The sequence below is a fragment of the Moschus berezovskii genome, chromosome 5 (genome assembly GCF_049115385.1).
Source record: "Moschus berezovskii isolate FMDL1 chromosome 5, NW_MosBer_1.0, whole genome shotgun sequence".
Classification (NCBI taxonomy): Eukaryota; Metazoa; Chordata; class Mammalia; order Artiodactyla; family Moschidae; genus Moschus; species Moschus berezovskii.
In genome coordinates, this window is record NC_142464.1 from 110,349,791 (window position 1) to 110,371,069 (window position 21,279).

At 39.8% G+C, this 21,279-nt stretch overlaps 1 protein-coding gene across 3 annotated transcripts in view; it reads right to left on the reverse strand.

Moving 5' to 3' along the window:
* Positions 1–12,614: 12,614 nt before the first annotated feature.
* Positions 12,615–21,279, reverse strand: part of MAPK10 (mitogen-activated protein kinase 10) — a 195,086-nt gene continuing 186,421 nt past the window's right edge. For all 3 annotated transcript variants that reach the window (XM_088836102.1, XM_088836100.1, XM_088836101.1), the window contains one exon: positions 12,615–13,059. In XM_088836102.1, coding sequence (XP_088692228.1) covers positions 12,917–13,059 — 143 coding nt within the window. In that variant the 3' untranslated portion in view covers positions 12,615–12,916. The remainder of the gene's footprint in view (positions 13,060–21,279) is intronic.

Genomic DNA, 21,279 nt, shown 5'->3' on the forward strand with positions numbered 1-21,279 from the left:
GTTTAGTTGTTAAGTCATGTCCAACTGTTTCCAGCCCCATGAACTGTAGCCTACCAGGCTCCTCTGTTCATGGGATTCTCAAGGCAAGAATACTGGAATGGGTTGCCATTTCCTTCTCCGGGGCACCTTTTGGACCCAGGGATCAAACCAATGCCTCCTGCATTGGCAGGTGGATTTTTTACTGCTGAGCCACCAGGGAAGCCCCAAGGAGCCAACCACAAACTCCAGTGTTCCTTACATTGCAGATTTGTGCCCTCTTGGTGTAGCATTCTCGAAGAGAAAATGCATAAACTTTTGCATTCAGAGACCTGGATCATAATCTAAGCTTTGCAGCTTAGTAGTTACATAAGCTTAAAGGAAGTTACGTCAAGTTTGTAAGCTTGTTCATTTTTATGTAAATTGGAATAATAATAATGTCTTTTTCCTATTAGATTTTTTTGAGGCATGAATAAGTGATTAACACAGTATTTGGCATATATTAAGTGAGAGTTGGACTGTGAAGAAAGCTGATCGCTGAAGAATTGATGCTTTTGAACTGTGGTGTTGGAGAAAACTCTTGAGAGTCCCTTGGACTGCAAGGAGATCCAGCCGGTCCATTCTAAAGGAGATCAGTCCTGGGTGTTCATTGGAAGGACTGATGCTAAAGCTGAAACTCCAATACTTTGGCCACCTCATGCGACGAGTTGACTCACTGGAAAAGACTCTGATGCTGGGAGGGATTGGGGGCAGGAGGAGACGAGGACGACAGAGAATGAGATGGCTGGATGGCATCACCGACTCGGTGGACATGAGTTTAAGTGAACTCCGGGAGTTGGTGATGGACAGGGAGGCCTGGCGTGCTGTGATTCATGGGGTCGCAAAGAGTCAGACACAACTGAGCGACTGAAGTGTTCTATAAATGGTAGCTGTTGGCCCCCAAATTACTCCTGTTAAAAGGATGCTTCTGAAGCTCACAGTTGGATTCTGGCTTTGAGAAACTGACCAGCAATGAAACACTAGCATGCATAGCAGCAGAGGGTGTAATTGTGTCCCTGTCTCAAGGACTCTAATTTTACCTTTTTTCAGATGATCTGCCGAAACTGATGACTAGAGAGAGGCACGCTAAAAGCATCCTTTCTATTTGGAATTAATACAATTACACCCATGATCTGGGAATAAGATCTAAAGAACCACCTCTAACTGTCCATCAATTTTGTCCATGTGGACACAGAGGAAGACAGTGGGCATTAAAGGCATTGGGTAAAATACAGTGAAAGTGCCTAAGGATGTGGGCCAGTGAACATGCTTACAGTCATATCAGCATCACCTTTAGTGAATATCCATTGAAGCATTCTGGTGCCCTGGGATACCTTGTTGTTTTTCAGTTGCTAAGTCATGTCCGACTCTTTGTGACTCCACGGACTACAGCATGCCAGGCCCCTCTGTCCTCCACTATCTCCCAGAGTTTGATCAAATCAAGTCCACTGACTCAGTGATGTTATCTAACCATCTCATCCTCTGTCATCCCCTTCTCCTCCTGCCCTCAATCTTTCCCAACATCAGGGTCTTTTCTAATGAGTCAGCTCTTTGCATCAGATGGTCAAATTATTGGAGCTTCAGCATTAGTCCTTCCAGTGACTATTCAGAGCTGATTTCCTTTAGGATTGACTGGTTTGATCTCCTTGCAGTCCAAGGGACTCTCAAGCCTAACGTTTCATATGATGTGCTCTGCATACAAATTAAAGAAGTGAGGTGATAATATAAGCCTAAAAACAACTGCACCATCACCAAAGTGTCTATACCAAGCATCCACTCTCTGATTATCACCTCTTCTCTTTCTAGATAACTCCTTTTTGCACCATCACTCCAACAATTCTCGAATACTCCCAGAGTATCTCAGAGCCATGGACTTGCCTAAATTTTCACAAATTATTATCCCCTCATGTCACCCCTCATGGCATCACTTCCCTCCTTGACCAACTTAGCTTCTGTGGCTCTTCATCATATTTATTTCTTGGAGTAGGAAATGGCAACCCATCCCAGTATTCCTGCCTGGGAAATTCCATGGACCAAGGAACCTGGTGGGTTACAGCTCACGGGATGCCAAAGAGTCAGACACAACTGAGCACACACTCACACACTCCACTCTCAAATTCCTTCATTTTTCTCTTCCACCGCTCTACTCATCAGTTGAGAAAAGAACTCAACTTTGGCTAAATCCAATTTCTGCTTCCTCCTAACCTTCATCTAAAAAGCTAAACATAGCTAAAGAGCAGAAGACCACTGATTGACTTGGATATTTTATATAAAAATGGCTCATTTCTCTCTCATTGCTGTCCAGTAACTTATCTTTATAATTTTTAAGGTCTATTTCACACTTCATAAGTCCCATGAGCTCATATCCTCATATTCAGCTGATAATCTTACTTATATAAACTTACTTACTGATAGCCTCTTTTTACTCAGGGAAAAAAAAATCCACAAGGCACGTGAGATCTTAGCTCCCCAACCAGGGATCAAACCCACACCCCCTGCATTGGAAGGTGAAGTTTTTACCTCTGGACGACTAGGAAAGTCCCTGTTTTAATGTTTCATCGTCATATCTACCAGACAACCTACACCTGCACTGTACAACCACCTTAGCTCTTGTTCCAAAAACCGTGCTGCCTGCTCCACCCAGGCCAACGATTCCTCTTTGAGAGCATACCTCTCCTTTTCCAGAATTTCTCCTTCAAATAGATACTCTTTCTCTCTTGCATTATTCTGCTCTTAAATATTGAGCCCGCCCATACATACTTACACTTTAGTAACTAAAAAAATCGTTTCATCTTATATTTATGTCTAATTTCAGCATCACTCTTCTGCTTCACTTTTCAGGAAAAAAAAAAACAAACTTGAATTTTCTGACCTCATTTCTAACTTCTCGCTTCCCATGCTCTCTTGAACTCAGTGGAATCATGCTTTCTTGCTCAAAATTGCAGAGAAACTACCGCAGTCAAGGTCAGCCATGACCTTCATAAAATCAGGTCCAATTGTCAATCTTCCATCTCCATCTTAGCTGCTCAGTGACATTGCCCATGGTGCCCACTCCCTCATTTTTGAAACACTTTGTCTGGCTTCAAGGGCAGCACATGTTCCTGATTTTCCCTCTGATTTACTAGACATTCTTTTGAACACCCTCCTGTTCCTGACTTCTGTATGGTGGAACAAGAGGTACATTCATCTCTGGACTCTTCTTCATCTACCCTCAGCCTCTTAAGCATCTCATATAATCTCTTTGTTTCAATGAACACTTATAAACTTCTGACTCTCAAATTTATGTTTCAGTTCAACTTCTTTCCCACCTCCAACCTTGTAGATACTCCAGCTACTACATATGAGTATCTAATCAACTGACATTTCCAACAAGAAATATGAATTTCTTCATAAATATGTTTCTACCCATCGTTCTCAGTCAACTGCACCATCATTTACCTTCCAGCTTAGATTTCTTAAAAATACAGTCATTCCTTGATCTCTTTCTTCCATATCAGATTTCAATCCATCCGCAGATCTTGTCAACTCTACCTTCACAATGTATCCTTCATTAGACTCTGACTCCAATTCTTTCTCAGCACCAGCTCTTCTTAGCCCAAGTTCCATCATGCCTTTCTGGACTCCTGATACACCTTACAATGGATTCTTTGTTTTCATTCTTTTCTTTTATCTTAACCTCCTCTCTCTACTCAGCAGCAAGGGAGATACTTTTTAAAAAGAAATATTATGGCATTTCCATTCTCAAAAATATCCATCATCTTCCCCTGATAAAATCAAATCCCAAGTTATTGCCATAGTCTGACTCTTTCTACCTCTACAATTTCATTTATTATCACACTTCTCTTGTCCATTCTGCTTTATTCACAAGAGGCAGTGTGTGCTCAGTTTTGTCTGACACTTTGAGATCCCCTAGACTGCAGCCCGACAGGCTCCCCCGTCCATGGAATTTTCCTGGCGAGAATACTGGAGTCGGCTGCTATTTCCTCCTCTTAGGGGTCTTCCCGATTCAAGGATCAAACCCACATCTCCCCAGTCTCCTGAATTGGCCGGGCAGATTCTTTACCACTGAGTCACTGGGGAAGCCCTTTATTCACAGGACTGTCACTGTTTATATATACAAACAAAGCTCTTACTCCAAGGCCTCTGAACTTGCTTGTCCCTCAGATACTGATATGACTCATTCCCTCACTTTATTCAGGCCTCTGCTCAAATATCACCTCTTCTGAGAAGCTTGCCCTGATCACCTCATCTAAATGATACCCCTTATCATGCCTTATCCCTACTTTGTCTGTTTTCTTAGTGCTATCCAAGACCTTGGGCTTCCCTCATTGCTCAGTTGGTAAAGAATCTGCCTGCAATGCAGGCAACTCTGGTTCGATTCCTGGGTCAGGAAGATCTGCTAGAGAAGGGATAGGATACCCACTCCAGTATTCTTGGGCTTCCCTGGTGGCTCAGCTGGTAAAGAATCTGCCTGCAATGTGGGAGAGCTGGGTTCAATCCCTGGGCTGGGAAGATCCCCTGGAGAAGGGAAAGCCTACCCACTCCAGTATTCTGGCCTGGAGAATTCTGCAAAGAGTCGGACACGACTGAATGACTTTCACTTTCACTTTTTCAGTGCGCATAGAACGATCATGGGAAGACTGAAGTACTTAATCAATATCTGTGGCATGGGTCAATGAGTGAATGTTCAGAGTTCAATGTCAAGTTTCTGGTTCAGTGATGTTCTGAGTTGGAGTTTCTAACAGAAAATAACAAATGACTAAACTCTACCTTATTTTTGGCTCCAACAACCCCCATAGACTGAACAAATTTCAAAGATTTGGCTTCCTATGAGAGCATCACTGCACAGAGACTCTGGTATCTGCTGTGATGTTATTTACTCATTTGGATATTTTGAAATATGAGCCTCAAGCTCAGCATTCAGGCCCAATAGCCCTTGGAAGAAACATATATCAAAATGAATTTTATATTATGTAGAAAAAAGAATCCATGCTATTTTTGTTGTTGTTTTTTAGCCTCTGAACTTATCTATTTTTCCTCCAGGATACAAATATCATTAAGTCATTGGCAAGAGGTCAAAATGACATCACATTTCTCCCTTTTTCTGGAGACTGAAGTTTGTTTGTTGTGGTTTAGTTGCTAAGTCCCATCCAACTTTTTGGCACCCCATGGACTGTGCCCAGGCTCCTCTGTCCGTGGGATTTCCCAGGCAAGAATAATGGAGTGGGTTGACATTTCCTTCTCCAGGAGATCTTCCCAACCCAGGGATCCAACCCATACCTCCTGCATTGGCAGGCAGAATTCTTTACTGCTGAATCACCAGGGAAGCCCTTCATTAACTGTCAGTTCAGTTCAGTTCAGTCGCTCAGTCATGTCTGACTCTTTGTAACCCATGAATCACAGCACACCAGGCCTCCTTGTGCATCACCAACTCCCAGAGTTCACTCAAACTCATGTCCATCGAGCTGGTGATACCATCCAGCCATCTCATTCTCTGTCGTCCCCTTCTCCTCCTGCCCCCAATCCCTCCCAGCATCAGAGTCTTTTCCAGTGAGTCAACTCTTCGCATGAGGTGGCCAAAGTATTGGAGTTTCAGCTTTAGCATCAGTCCTTCCAATGAACACCCAGGATTGATCTCCTCCAGAATGAACTGGTTGGATCTCCTTGCAGTCCAAGGGACTCTCAAGAGTCTTCTCCAGCACCACAGTTCAAAAGCATCAATTCTTCAGTGATCAGCTGTCTTCACAGTCCAACTCTCACATCCATACATGACCACTGGAAAACCCATAGCCTTGACTAGACAGACCTTGGTTGGCAAAGTCATGTCTCTGCTTTTTAATATGCTATCTAGGTTGGTCATAACTTTCCTTCCAAGGAGTATGCGTCTTTTAATTTCCTGGCTACAATCATCATCTGCAGTGATTTTGGAGCCCGAAAAAATAAAGTCTGACACTGCTTCCACTGTTTCCCCATCTATTTCCCATGAAGTGATGGGACCAGATGCCATGATCTTCGTTTTCTGAATGTTGAGCTTCAAGCCAACCTTTTCACTCTCCTCTTTCACTTTATCATTAATTGTACTTATGTACAATTAGACAAAATGACAACATCAAAAGAAGCAGATTCCGTGTTTCATTGCTTTAAGAGAATAATAAAAATGGATTCATTCAAATCATGCCACTAATTTGAACATATTATTATTTTAAAAGAAAGTAATAGATGAGTTAAAGATTTTTTGCTTTAACCACTTATTTTTAAACTGTTAAGCTTTATTTACTCTGAAGTTGTGAGGATAAAAACTATGTTGTATTTATCTCCTACCAAGGACACATAGAGAGACGTTCAACAAATGGCTTTGGAGTGAATGAATGTGCCACTTAAGAATGTAACAGAATTTAATTTAGAAATTTAGAGCAATTTTCTGAGAACTTGATTTGCACCATATCCAAGTTTGCAAAATATTAACATTAAGAAAGAAGCAATTGCTTTTTGAAAGTCTTCCTTTTATAAAAGAAGCACTTTAATATCAATAGTTTCCTTAGTCCATGTAAAATATTATTTGGTTTATAAAAATTGATTCTGTGTATAGTTGTTCATAAATAATCCTTTGACAAATGCAAATATAAAAGCATTCATGAAAAGCAAATTGTGAGAGATACACGTTTCCAGGAAGAGTGTAGAGAGTTTTTAAGAAGAATAACATTTTGTATGTGCTTTTGAGTTGCAGACAACGTGGATCATTGGGCAAAAAGAAGAAAAAGAAGGACAGGATCGGAAGTTCAGTGTCAAGGAAGTGAACCATGGAGTAAAATTTGAATCTTCTAAATTGCATTTCAGACTTATTTTACATTGAGTTTTATACTATGATAAACAGGTTTTTAATATGTGACAAGAGAGGATGGGAAATTCCAAAGTGGGGTTTGATTCCTGTGTATGTACCATCATACGTCATGTGCTTAGGAACTGTCCAAGTCTACAGTTTGCTTCAGTAACAAAAGAGAAGACACTGATCTAAAAGGATGAGCAGATCAAATTCAGTCTAGACCTGGGGAGATGACTTGCCATGTTCAGTGGTCCCTGACGTGAACTGATCTGAGACAATAGCGTTTTCAGTGTGTTTCACTACTTCCAAATGTCTTCCAGGCATGCCTTTCAAAATTCGGAGAGGAAAGACATGCAGCAAGTAGCTTTCTGATTAATCCATAAGGTCAAATACCTCTACCTTGAGTATAACCCAGTGCAACTGCTGAGCAAACAGAATCCTCCTTCTAGGGTTGCTGTTGTACAAGCAAGAAAGGCAGTTTTCAAGATATCTTTATTCTCACTGTAAATGCAGTCAAAATGACCCACATATCTGGTAACTTTTCATGGCACCTGGTATACACCAATAACTCCTTCTGATCCTTTCTCTCCATAAGCAGTCTTATGGAATGTGGTTCCCCTCCTAATATTGTATTTTCAGGTACTTATACTTGGTCACTTTTAAATTGATTTTATTAACAGAGTAAAGATCTGTGATTTAAAATATAAGCTATGCCAGAGATAACAAATGGCTTTTGGTTTCTATTCTTCTCATATATTGTGAGTTAAATTGTGTTAACTCAAAAGAATAGGTATATCTTCCAGATTTTCTTTGTAATAGTTAGCTGGCTAAATAAAACATTGTATTTACAGAAATAGAAGGCCATTCCTCAACTTTTTCAGATGTTTCCAGCTTAACATGGGTTTGGTGATCTTATCAAGACAGAAAATCATAAATTCACCAAGGAGTGAGGTTAACTACCAGGTAGACACACACACACACACAACACATACACACACACACACACACACACACACACAAAACAACTTTGACCTCTCTCTTGAGTAATGACTAAACTGATCAGGACTGCTGATAAATTAACCTGATATTTAACCCTAATACCCTCAGAAAATTATTTTTTCCCTCTTCACCAATTTTATACCTTAAAGGAAACTTACATGAGTTGTAGATGTACAACCAACACTTCCAGACAGAAATGAAGGCTATTTTTAGAGGAAACTAATCTCAAATGAAAGTAGAGCTTTCTGCATGGTCATTTATGTGTTACACACTCATTACCCAAAGTGAGAAAGTAGGTCACTCCTCATTGCTTATTTATTCCCTGGCACAATCAGACCGCACAATGAAATCATGTGATATGCTTCAGAGCTACTGTCAGGACATAAAACCCAAGACAATGAGCAGCAAGACAACAGTTAGCAACAGGCAAACTCCAACAGTCTGGGTTTGGATTTGGTTTTATGTTACTAGAAGCAGATTTGCTCTGTTTTTTAATAGTTCATAAGAAACAGAAATCACAATGTATCGACTTCATATCCACCTACAAAGAGTTCAAGAAAGCCAAAGTTCTCCCCCCATTCATCCTCTTGTTCCACCAACATTTTGAAAATCAAAAAGGAAAAAAAAAACACAAAATGAAAAAGAGTGAGAAAGGACACAAATGACTTAAATAATTTCAATCCTTATTAAACATCACTGAAGTGCATTTGATCTATCAGGCTGACTTTCAGTTCTCACCACTAAGACCTTGCAAAGAAACTGGATATGTGCAGTTTTGCTTTCCAGGGTTGATCTAGAACTGTAAAGGTGAGATGTGTGTCAATGTGTGTGTGTGTTTTAAGTCCATTTCATAAACACGGACACAGGACAGTTCTCATCATTTGGAGTCCAATCATGCAGAGTAACAGGCAGGTGTAAGTTAGGTCTTGTTGCAAGATATACATGGCAAGGTGAACAGTTCAGTGCTAACTAGGGGTGGGAGATTTCTGTCCATTAGGATTTACTGGCCATTGGTCCCACATAATCAAAAGTTAGATGTACAGGAGTTCATATACAAACAGAGATCTTCCATTTCAGCTTGCTGACCAAGGAAATGAGTCAAAGTGAGCCATTTCAGACAGCGGAAGAACTGTCCAAGTGCTAAAAGAGGTAAAATCTTATATTTTAATCACATGGAAAATAATTAGTGTAACTATGTACATTATAAGTTGATTGCTGTTTTTAGAGAAAGGAGTTTCCATTCTGGGTTCAATAATCTCTGTGGAAAATACGCACGCTGGGCATTGTGAGCAGGGTAGAGGGTGGGGATTTCTCTTCAGACCCAAAGTGGTTGGAATCAAAGATTCCTCAGGCTATTTAATCCCTTTCTCTGAGCTATACAAGATAAATTATCTTCAGCTAACCTGGTGGATAGCATTCATCATAGAGCATAATGCTTCTAGGATTTAGATTATCATATGTTGAGAATTACATAGATAGATTTGGAATAATTTAGATTTTGCAATGACTATTTAAACTTTTAAAGTTCGTTTTGCTTATTCTGCCCCCCCTTCCCTGGCAAGTCATAAAAGGATTTATCTAATCTCACCTATTCTACTTATTCTACTTGTCAAGGCCTATTTTCTGATTTACTAGTCAGCTGATCAGTATCCTTAGGTAATATTTTTCTGATAATGATAACAGATTGAGAAAAAACTATATAGCTCCCTGGCCTTCAATTAAACAGTTTATTCCAAGTGGCAGGAACAGACCAGGCCATGGTCCACCTATGGGGTACATTCTCTCAAAGCTCAGTCATCAGATTCTTGAAGATGCAAGATTATTATCAGTTTTTAGTCCACAAGAAGAAATTTGGTTATCAGGTCGGTGTATCTCTTTAGAACACATTGGCCAACAGAATACATATAGAACTATCAAAGTGGTGGTGGTGGTTTTGCCAAGCTGTCTCAAAAATCTAGTTCCTCCTGAACATGGACATGTAGCTGTCCCTCCTGTAAAATACTACAAAACATTTCTTGAAGGATCACTATGAAACTACTTGCCCTTTAAGGAAAGTCAGATCAACTTCACATTCCAAAAGGAACCCCAACCGTAGGCAGGAACTTCACTTTTCCCAAGAGTGACCTGACAATCCCCTACCTGAAAGGCAGGAGAGACCTTTTGAAGGAATGGGTGACTGCACCGGAAATATTTGTTTTTTCAAAAAAAGAAGACCCAGTGCAGAACATAGTATAGCCTGTGGATCTAGTAACAACATAATCACCTCCTGAATAGACTCTAATAAAATGGACCCAAGATTGTGAAGGGTGGATGGACTTTTGCAATGATGGTTCTCTTTGTTGGCCTATCACCTGTTGCTTTGATAATCGAAGAAAATTAATTTTAGAAGCTGTCAAGAAGCAAACCCTTAGCTTGCTTTGTAATACGTGATATCTCAATATAAATGTTGTTCCATTTTTCCCTGACTGGAGGGAGTTCTGGCTAAAGGTAACCCTTTTCCAAGAGACAACAGGAGAGGCCAGACTAGTTGAGTTTAGAGAAGTAAGTAGCAAGTGGAAGTAGCAAGTAAGGGGAGGGACTTTGGGTAGTTCTTGCCTGGTTTCATCTGAGTGGAAAAAAAAAAAATCACTTCCACATACATGAGAGAGAGTCTAACTGTCGAGTGGTTCGAAGATGCTGGCTGGAGATTTCCTTTTGTCTCCTGATGTTGTTTTGTGGCTGATGAAATTCTCCCTGGGATTCACTCTCTTTCAACAGCTTCGTGCTCTCTGCACTTAATCTCATGTGGTTAAAGAGCCAGGAGGGGAGAGGCCGCAGGGATAGCAAGAGAAGAGCACAGAGAAAGGAGTTAAACAAAGAAAAAGGAATACAGAAAAGAGAACCTTCAAGGGGGCGCAGGAGGAAAGTGTGACTCAAAGAAAACTGAGAGAACTCATGCGAATGAGGAAGCATTTCTCCAATCAGATTGTCTGCAATATTAACCAAAAACAAGGGCAGCAAGATAGAGACACTGGGCCACTTCTGTTCCAGGGGACATGCTGCACCGTCTAATAATTTTTCTCTCCATTGTGAACAAATGACCTCTTGTCATGAAACCTATGGTGCAAAGCAATCCCTGGTAAATGGCAGCATTGCTCCCGTGGCAATGGTGGGAGTTGATTCTATTGCTTCGGAAGAGAAACGGCTTCCCTATCATTGTGTTTAAGGCAGTTTTCAGAGCGCTGGCATTCTTGTCTGCTCTGTTTTCAGAGGGATTCCATTTGCCCATCATCTCACACTCAACCAACCATCCTGTGTGTTTCACTTCTTCTTCAGGTGAAATACCACCCCATTGGTGAGCACCAAAATGGTCAGAGTGCAAAGAGTTGTGATGGATACTTCACTAGAGTGAGCAGAGGAGAAGGGTCGACCTGGTCCTGTTATTGCTGAGAAGTTATCCTGGTATCACCTTGTATGGAACCAGGATGTTTCACAGTGCCTCCTTCAAGTGCCTGGGAAAGCACTTTCATTTATTTTTGAGCTAAATTCAGGAGATTTTGCTAAACATTGACATCAATGCTTCATGGCTTTTAAGACACTCTATTGCTAAAGCTATTTAGCAGCAGTAACTTATGCACAGAGTTATTGCTGTCATGTCAACTTGTAGTACAAAACTCAGATGATCAGCCCTTCTTGAACTGTGGAAATTTATGAAAAAATAAATAAACATGAGACATTGGCCATGTTAAGGAGTCAGGGAAACCCCTGACTGTGGATGTTTTCAAATGCTAACCTGAGGATCGCCCTGGGCTTTGGGTATTTTTTTTAAGTAAACTTTTTTTTTTAATTCCAGAAGAGGGAAGTAATATTTCTTCTCAAAATAAAACCTTGACAAGGTATAAACACGGAAAATAGCACAGTCGTGGAAAATACAACCCACAATCTAAAAACAGCCTAGGCAAACTCATTTTTTGTTAGGGATACCATGTAGAGGCAGCTCCACTCTACTTCAGAGAAGGGTTCCCATCAGATATGGACACACTAACCCTGCCTCACTAGCTGCCAATCTCTTCTCAGTCGTGACACAAAATTTGCAAACGACAAATGAGGGTCTCCTTTCTAAAACAGGAATGCCAGTGCCTCCTAGAATCTGGTCATACCTCCTTTAATTCTTCCTCCCACATGGCCACACTACCCTAGTCTCTCCTACCCACTCACTATCAGAGAAAAGACCTTCAACTGTTATGCCTACCTTCCTTCTAAAGGTCAAACCATTCAGTACCTGGAAACTGTTACCCTCTCCCACCCCACACTGTACATAAGCATCACATATGTTCTGTCTACAAATTGGTTTACAGGTGCCATTTAATCAGTTCAGATTTGGAAGCTACATCTTCAAGGGTCCAAGAGAACTCACTCCCTCCCCATATTCCTCCCTTTACACATTTTCTTATAAGACATACAGCTTAATCAATTAACAAACTAAATAGCTTATATACTGGCAATATATTACAGATGGGTTTATGTCAGAGTAATAGATCACATGAAATGGACCATGTGGTACCCCAGTGCGTGATGTCTTGGGAGAGCCCTGAGGACACTGACAGTAGCATCTCTAAGTAAGTGGTGCTGTATGAATACAGACACATGCGGATCTGTATCTACATCCATCTGACTAGGCCAATAGGAGCAGGTAGAGGCAAGATAGAGACACACACATGCTGGATGGGGCCACTGCACACCTTGTCATGCCATTTGAAAGGGCAGTTACAGGTCACTGGTTCTGCAGCCATTAAAATTACACTTTAAGGAGAAGGCTTCTCTAATTGTGTTTGATTTGCTTTCTGTAGTAAAAGCATCATTGGAAGAATACCAAAGCAAGAGCAACTAGGAGTTAAATATACATTTGGCTTAGCTGCAATACAGAACTCTGGAGAAGAAGCAGGCTGAAAGATGGGTTTCAATTTTAGGCTCGGATTCTCTCCCTTGCCACGTTCTTATCATTGCGTGTCTGCGTTTGCGTGTGTGCGTGAGTGTCTGCATGTGTGTTCCATCACATCATCTCCTGAAGAACGCTGGGTTTCGCAGGCAGGCGGCTAGTCACCTGCAACAACCCAGGGGTCCTGCCGAGGCTTCCAGGCTGCTGTCAGTGTCAGATGCCAGGGTCTGGTCGGTGGACATGGAGGAGATGTCGTTGACGGAGGAGGAGGGAGGGAGACTCTCACTGCTGTTCACGGCTGCACCTGTGCTAAGAAAACGAAGAGCGACATGACTAAACCTGGAACAGGACTCAGCTGCATGCCACTCAGGATACAAGTGTGGGCACACACGATAAGGCAGTGGCCCCCAACCTTTTCGGCACGAGGGACCAGTTTCATGGAAGACAATTTTTCCACAGAGCAGTAAGCGGGGGATGGATTGGGGATGATTCAAGTGCCTTACCTTTACTGTGCATTTTATTTCTATTGTTATTACATCAGCTCCACCTCAGGTCATCAGGCATTATTAGATCCTAAAGGTCGGGGACCCTAGATAGAGGATGTCTGCTCCATCATTCATTCGACAAGTCCTCATAGAACCACTAATACAGAGCACTACATTAGATGGTGAACATGAGGATAACAACAGTGCCCCTGGTCACAAGTTATTCAGGGGTTAATGCAGAAATTCAAAATCGGGAAAGGAGTACGTTAAGGCTGTCTATTGTCACCCTGCTTATTCAACTTATAATATGCGGAGTACATCATGAGGAATGCTGGGCTGGATGAAGCACAAGCTGGAATCAGTGTTGCCAGGAGAAATATCAGTAACCTCAGATAAGCAGATGACACCACCCTTATGGCAGAAAGTGAAGAGGAACTAAAAAACCTCCTGGTGACGGTGAACTAGAGTAGAGTGAACAAGCTGGCTTAAAGCTCAACATTCAGAAAATGAAGATCATGGCATCTGGTCCCATCACTTCATGACAAATAGATGGGAAAAGAATGGAAACAGTGACAGACTTTATTTTTTGGGTCCCAAACTCACTGAAGATTGTGACTGCAGCATGAAAACAAAAGACACTTGCCTCTTGGAAGAAAAGCTATGGCCAACCTAGACAGCATATTAAAAAATAGAGACATTACTTTGTCCACAGAGGTCTGTCTAGTCAAAGCTATGGTTTGTCCAGTAGTCATATATGGTGTTAAGAGTTGGACCATAAAGAAGGCTGAGTACCGAATAATTGATGCTTTTGAACTGTGGTGCTGGAGAAGACTCTTGAGAGTCCCTTGGACTGAAAGGAAATCAAACCAGTCAATCCTAAAGGAAATCAACCCTGAATATTCATTGGAAGGACTGATGAAGCTGAAGCTCCAATACTTTGGCCACCTGATGGGAAGAACTGACTCACTGGAAAAGACCCTGATGCTGGGAAAGATTGAGGGCAGGAGGAGAAGGGGACGACAGAGGATGAAATGGTTGAATGGCATCACTGACATGAGCTTGAGCAAGGTCCGGGAGATCGTGAAGGACAGGGAAGCCTGGCGCACTGCAGTCCACGGTGTTGCAAAGAGTGGGACATGACTGAGTGACTAACTAACAACAATGCAGTAACTGTCAAATTCTGCTATACCCTAGAAATCACCTGTAATGCTTCCAAAAGAAAAAAACTCCACTAAACACCCCACTCACCCTTCACACCTCCCATATGGTAACACATCTGGCCTTGGGTAGAGTCAAGGCATTTGCATTTTTTAAAAGCTCCCCAGAGACTGATGTTAAAGGCTGAAGACCACTGTTTTTAGAGGGCAAATAAGTGAACACATTTAAAGTAATCACCTGAATCTGGATGCTTTCAATTCAGGAAGGTGTTTTGGTTTTTTTTTTTCCTGCACAAGGCAGCAGGTGGGATTTTAGTTACTGACCAGGGATCAAACCCACACTCCATGAACTGGAATCGCAGAGTCTTAACCAGAGTCTTAACCACTGGACTGCCTGGGAAGTCCCTCGGGCAACTTTTAAAACAACACATATAAGCCTCTTATGCCAGAAATATAGACTGAGGTAATTCCCAGAGATCAGAATTACTTTGAGGCTACAGGTATAAGAAAGGAAGGTATATTAAGTAAATACTATTACACCGTCATTAATTTGACATCAAACTTAAAATCCATATAGGAAAAGCCAGGAAGGACCGTGGATGAAAGTTACCATAGACCAACAAAAGAACAGAAGTCAGAACCACAGTCAGCCTCTTGAGTGTGTGTTTACTTTTCATCAGGCTTGCTTACCTGGGAATCTCCAAACAAGAACTCCGAATTATTAACTACAAAAAATTTTAAATTGATCTACTATGTAGAAATACAAAGATTTTGAAACTCTGAGGAGAAACTTGCTCACGGTAATCACTCAATAAATACTTACTAAGCTACAGTAGTTTTAAGAACCACACAGCGGAGACTGTAAAACTGAATTAAACCAGAGCAACCCTAAAAAGTCCAATCATTTTTTCTCTTTATAGATCCTTTATATTCAAGCGATATGGGTGGTGAAATGCATGTTTTATGAAATAGTTCACTATTAAAAATATATGAAGTATAAGCATCTAATAAAGTGAGATATATTTGGTGAAAATCATATATCCCTGTGAATAAGTCACAGTAGTATTATCAAATACATCTAATAAATTAGGAAAAAAGTCTAATGAAGTGGAGAACTTAATACAATCTCCTTGTTCCTGGAGTAGGTAGGTGATTAAAATGTGGCAGTAACTGGAGAGGATGCACACGCTTAAACTAAGACAAATTATATGGATCCTTTTTAAATTGTTCTTTGTTGATTATAACCATATTTATACAAATTATGAGAAATGTAAATGTAGGGAAAAAAGACAGCAATATGCACTGATCCGCAAATTAATGATAAGAACTACTAAACTTTTGATATATTACTTTCTAGTTTAGGAAGTCTAAGTACAATCATTTCATATATATCCTTTTGTATCCTGTATTTTCTTATCCAAAACACCTACGCAATATTTCATGTTCTTTAAATTCTTAAAAGTATGAGTACCCCCAATCTTAAATGTCTCTAGATTTTTAAATCTGTCTTATTAACATCTTCTTGTAAATAATTTTATTCTTATTATCATAAAAATATATAATGTAAAGTTCAGTTCAGCTCAGTCGCTCAGTCATGTCCAACTCTTTGCAACCCCATGGACTGCAGCATTCCAAGCCTCCCTGTCTATCACCAACGCCCAGAGCTTGCTCAAACTCATGTCCATCGAGTTGGTGATGCTATCCAACCATCTCATCCTCTGTCATCTCCTTCTTCTTCTGCCTTCAATTTTGCCCAGCATCAGGGTCTTTTCCAATGAATCAGTACTTTGCATCAGGCGGCAATACTTTTGCCACCTGATGTGTGCTTAGTTGCTCAGTAAGCACACAAGTAATGTAAAGTTATCTGGCTTCAATTCATTCCAGCTTTATTTAATTATATCCTTTATTGATATGGTTCAGAGCTAGTTCATTTCCTCTCGTGACATATACTAGTAGATTTCATAGGCCAGCAGACAACCCTTGATTAAACAGCCCAACAGCCCAGCTCTGCTTTTTTCCTTTGATTTTAGATTAAATTATACCAACATCCTCATATTCTTTCAGCTTTGGTCTCTAATAATTGAGCATTACTGTGATGGGTTTCTCAGAAACATCTTTAATTTTTCTACATCATTATTAAAGGGTAGAGATTAAAACTAGATGCAGGATTCTAATAAAGCCTTGATCAAATTATGGGCCAACAGCATGATATTACTGTCTATTCATCTCTTGAATGATATATTCTTATACTATGGATGGTTTTCAAATCACAGTACTAGAGTTTAGATTTAGTTTTAACTTGAAATATAAAATATTGCCCACATAACTTTTGTAACAGCTTCACTGAGACATAATTCACAAATCTAATTTGTATAATTCAATTTTTTTAGGGTATTCACAAAGTTGTGTAATCATTACAACAATCAGTTTTGGAGAGTTTTCATCACCACAAAAGGAAATCTTATAATATATTTCTTACCACCCAACCCTAGGCCATGACTAACTCACTTTCTGTCTTTATAAGACTGTCTGTTCTGAACATATCAGATAAATGGAATCATACAATATGTGTCTTTTGTGACTACTTTCTTTCACACAGCTTAATATTTTCAAAAGATTCATTTGTATCAATATTTCACTTCTTTTTATAATAATAATATTCTACTCTATGAATATATCACTTTTGTTTATTTATTAGATAATATCATATGATATTTGTCTTTCTCTGTCTGACTTACTCCTCTGAGTATAATAATCTCCAGGTCCATCCATGTTGCTGCAAATGGCATTATTTCATTCTCTTTAATGGCTTAGTAACATTCCATTGTATATGTGTACCAAATCTTCTTCATGCATCCATCTGTAGATGGACCATTATGTTGCTTCCTGTCTTGGCTATTGTAAATAGTGCTGCAATGAACATTGGCATGCATGTATCCTTTCAAACCATGCTTTTCTCTGGATATATGCCCAGGATTGGGACTGCTAGATCTTATGGTAGTTGTATTTTTAGTTTCTAAGGAGCCGCCATACTGTTCTTCATAGTACTTGTACCAATTTGCATACCTACCAACAGTGCAGGAGGGTTCCCTTTAACCCATAACCTCAACAGCACTTATTGCTTGTAGGCTTTTTTATGATGGCCACTCTGACTGGTGTGAGGTGCTATCTCATTGTAGTTTTGCTTTTTATTTCTCATAATCTTTATCAACCGTATTTCTAGGGTTCCATAAATTGTTGTTCCTGACTTTGTACAGCACAAACGCATGGAAAAGAGGTTCTCTCTTCTAACAGTCCCTCTATAAAATCCCCATTACATTCTCATGTTGTATGGAAAGAGTTTCTCTATATAGTGCTATGGGGGGATGGGAATCTTGTGTACTGTCTAGCGGCGTGCTGCAGAGGCTTCAGTGGCTTTTGAGAGTCAATTATTAGCATTCATTTCTTTCCAATTTTGCCTTCATGGATGACATATCAGTAGCTTGAAATTGATCACAGTAAGAATATTTACACAATAGAAATTAGTAATTGCTACAATCAGTCCATCTTTTTTAAAGAGATGGTGGTATGCACGCACGCTCATTTGCTCAGTCGTGTTCAACTCTTTGAACCCCATGGACTGTAGCCTGCCAGACTCCTCTGTCTATGGAAATCTCCAGGCAAGAATACTGGATTGGGTAGCCATTCCCTTCTCCAGGGCATCTTCCTGACTCAGGGATAAAACCCTATTGTTATTAAAAATTAAATCCCACACTGTAATTTAAAAAAAAACAAACTTTGTTTCTGTATGATTTTTTCTATTGCACTATACTATATGCCTTCTCAACTATAGCCATCTCTGGCTGCTTTACTGAATGATCCTCTTGAGTCTGTTTTTTATGTAGACAATAAATAAACTTTTAAACCATAAAACCAAACAAAATTAGAAGGTTCCAGAAAAATATTTTGGCTTCAAGTTGTTAGTTTACTGCCAAACAGTTTGGGACAATATGTTAAAAATAGAATTGAACTGAATTGAACTTATCATTGCCCAGGATATCCTAGCAATATGATAAATACCCCTCTTCCTATATTGTTTTCAGAGAAACCAGTCAAATACATACTTTTGTATAAAACTTTTTTTGTTAGTCAAGCATTATAAATTTTTGTCAATAAATATGTCATTTAAATTAACTGATAATACTAGTAGAGTTACAGATAAAAAATACTAGTTACTTTCAAAATTACCTGAAAAAAAAATAGGTTTTATGGAAAGACTTAATAACCTCAGATATGCAGATGACACCACCCTTATGGCAGAAAGTGAAGAAGAACTAAACAGACTCTTGATGAAAGTGAAAAGGAGAGTGAAACAGCTGGCTTAAAATTCAACATTCAAAAAATAAAGATCACGGCATCCAGCCCCACCACTTCATGGCAAATAGATGGGGAAACAATAAAAACAATGAGAGACTTTATTTTCTTGGGCTCCAAAATCACTGCAGATGGTGACTGCAGCCATGAAATTAAAAGACACTTGCTCCTTGGAAGAAAAGCTATGACCAACCTACACAGCATATTAAAAAGCAGAGACATTACCAACAAAGGTCCGTCTAGTCAAAGCTATGTTTTTTCCAGTAGTTATATATGGATGTGAGAGTTGGACTATAAAGAAAGCTGAGCGCCAAAGAATTAATACTTTTAAATTGTGGTGTTTGTTGGAGAAGACTCTTGAGAGTCCCTTGGACTGAAAGGAGATCAAACCAGTCAATCCTAAAGGAAATCAACCCTGAATATTCATTGGAAGAACTGATATTGAAGCTGAAGCTCCAATACTTTGGCCTCCTGATGCGAAGAACTGACTCATTGGAAAAGACCCTGATTCTGGGCAAGATTGAAGGCAGGAGAAGAAGGGGATGACAGAGGATAAGATGGCTGGATGGCATCACCGACTAACTGGATATGAGTCTGAGCAAGCTCCAGGAGTTGATGATGGAGAGGGAACCCTGGCATGCTGCAGTCCATGGGCCCCAAGGATCATACATGACTGAGTGACTGAGCTGAGCTGAACTTAAAAAAATTTACCAGCTAAAAGTTGCGTGTGGATCTGTGCGCACACTCAGTCACTCAGTTGTGTCTGACTCTCTGCAACCCCATGGACTGTAGCCCACCAGGTTCCTCTATCCATGGGATTTTCCAGGCAAGAACACTGGAGTGGGTTGCCATTCCTTTCTCCAAGGAACCTTCCCAACCCAGGGATCAAACCCACATCTCCTGCATTTCCTGCACTGGCAGGCAGATCCTTTACCACTGAGCCACTGGGGAAGCCTAGAAGTTATCTAGCCAAAGGCATTCATAGTCTCAAAGGAAAGTATTGTTCTTCTTTTTATTTTTTATTTTATTTTATTTTTTTTTCAAGACAGGAAGAGCTATTTTACTAAAAATGTTCACACTCTCATTGTTTCTTAGGTTGCTCCCTGTATTAGGCAGGATAAACTAAATCATTTCGTGATTCCAAGCAATTTCCTGAAATCACTTACTTAAGATAATGAAATTTTATTTTTTACTCATGCTACCCATCCATTATGGGTGAGTTACAAGTTACAGCTAAGTTCCATGTCATATTCATTCTGTAACCCAGAAGAAGTGGGCCATAAGCTGTTAACTTCTACCTTGAAGATGACACATTTTCAACATTGCATTGGCTCAAGTCACATGGCCATACGTTATTCCAACAAGCTGAGGATAAAAAATCTTTCTATAGGGAAAAAAATACTAAATGTTAATACAGCCTACTGTGTCTCTATACCTATCATCTTCTGTCTTGGATTAACTCCTAACGTAAAGCTAAACAGCATCAAGAAATGTAGCTAAGTTTTTGAATGTAGCTTTCATCCTGAAACTGCCCATAGTCTGTATTTAAATGACTATACTGTGAGCCATCAAAAGGGTAAATGGATTCTACATCCATTGATAAGTGGAGACTACCAAAATATATTAAGTGAACAAAAGTAAGATACAGACTAGAGTTTATGATATACTTTCATTTGTGTAAAAAGAAATATATATGCATATATCTGCATGTGTATGCATAAAATATTCTAAAAGAATGCACAAGAAATAGATGTTTCTAAATATCCAGGAAATGTTTCCTTAGAGTAGAACATAAGGATCTAGTCTGGGAGAGATTTTTTTTTTTTTTTTTTGGCTTTAAACAACAGAAATTTATTCTCACATCCCATACCAGAAGTCTGAAAACAAGGTGTTAGCAGGGCTCTACTTCCCCTGAAAGCTCTAAAGGAGAATACTTCATTACCTTTTCCAGCTTCTGGCGGCCCTAGATGTTACTTGGCTTATGGCAGCATCACTTCACACTCTGCCTCAGACTTCACATGGCCTTTCTTCTTTTTAAATAAAATTATTTTCCTGACCCATCCAAACATAAAAAGAGACACAAAGTATTACAAGAACCACTAGATTATTTTTTAATCACTGAGACGTATTCCTTCTCTGTATTCATGGCCATCAGCTTCAGTTGGTTTAAGGGCTGAGGTTTTTAAATAGAAAAAGTTATTGGGATAGATCTGTAACTAATTGGGAGGAACACACTCCCATAAGGTTTAGAGGAGAAGGAGGGGCTATGTATTAAAATCATCGGAAAAGCTTTATCTTCCATTTAGAGATTCTAAGAAATCTCTACCCATCTTGATGCTAAGCATCCCTTGCTCAGTGAGTCATTGTCACTTCCAGGAGGTTTACTTCTCAGGCAATAGGGTGGTGAACAGACTGTCTTTGTATTAGATGACCTTCTAATTTGTTCTTGCTCTAACATTCTATAGTAAAGGCTTTTAGAAGAAAATTAATTTCTATTCATGGGCTGTTATTCCCTCAGCAGTCTTTACA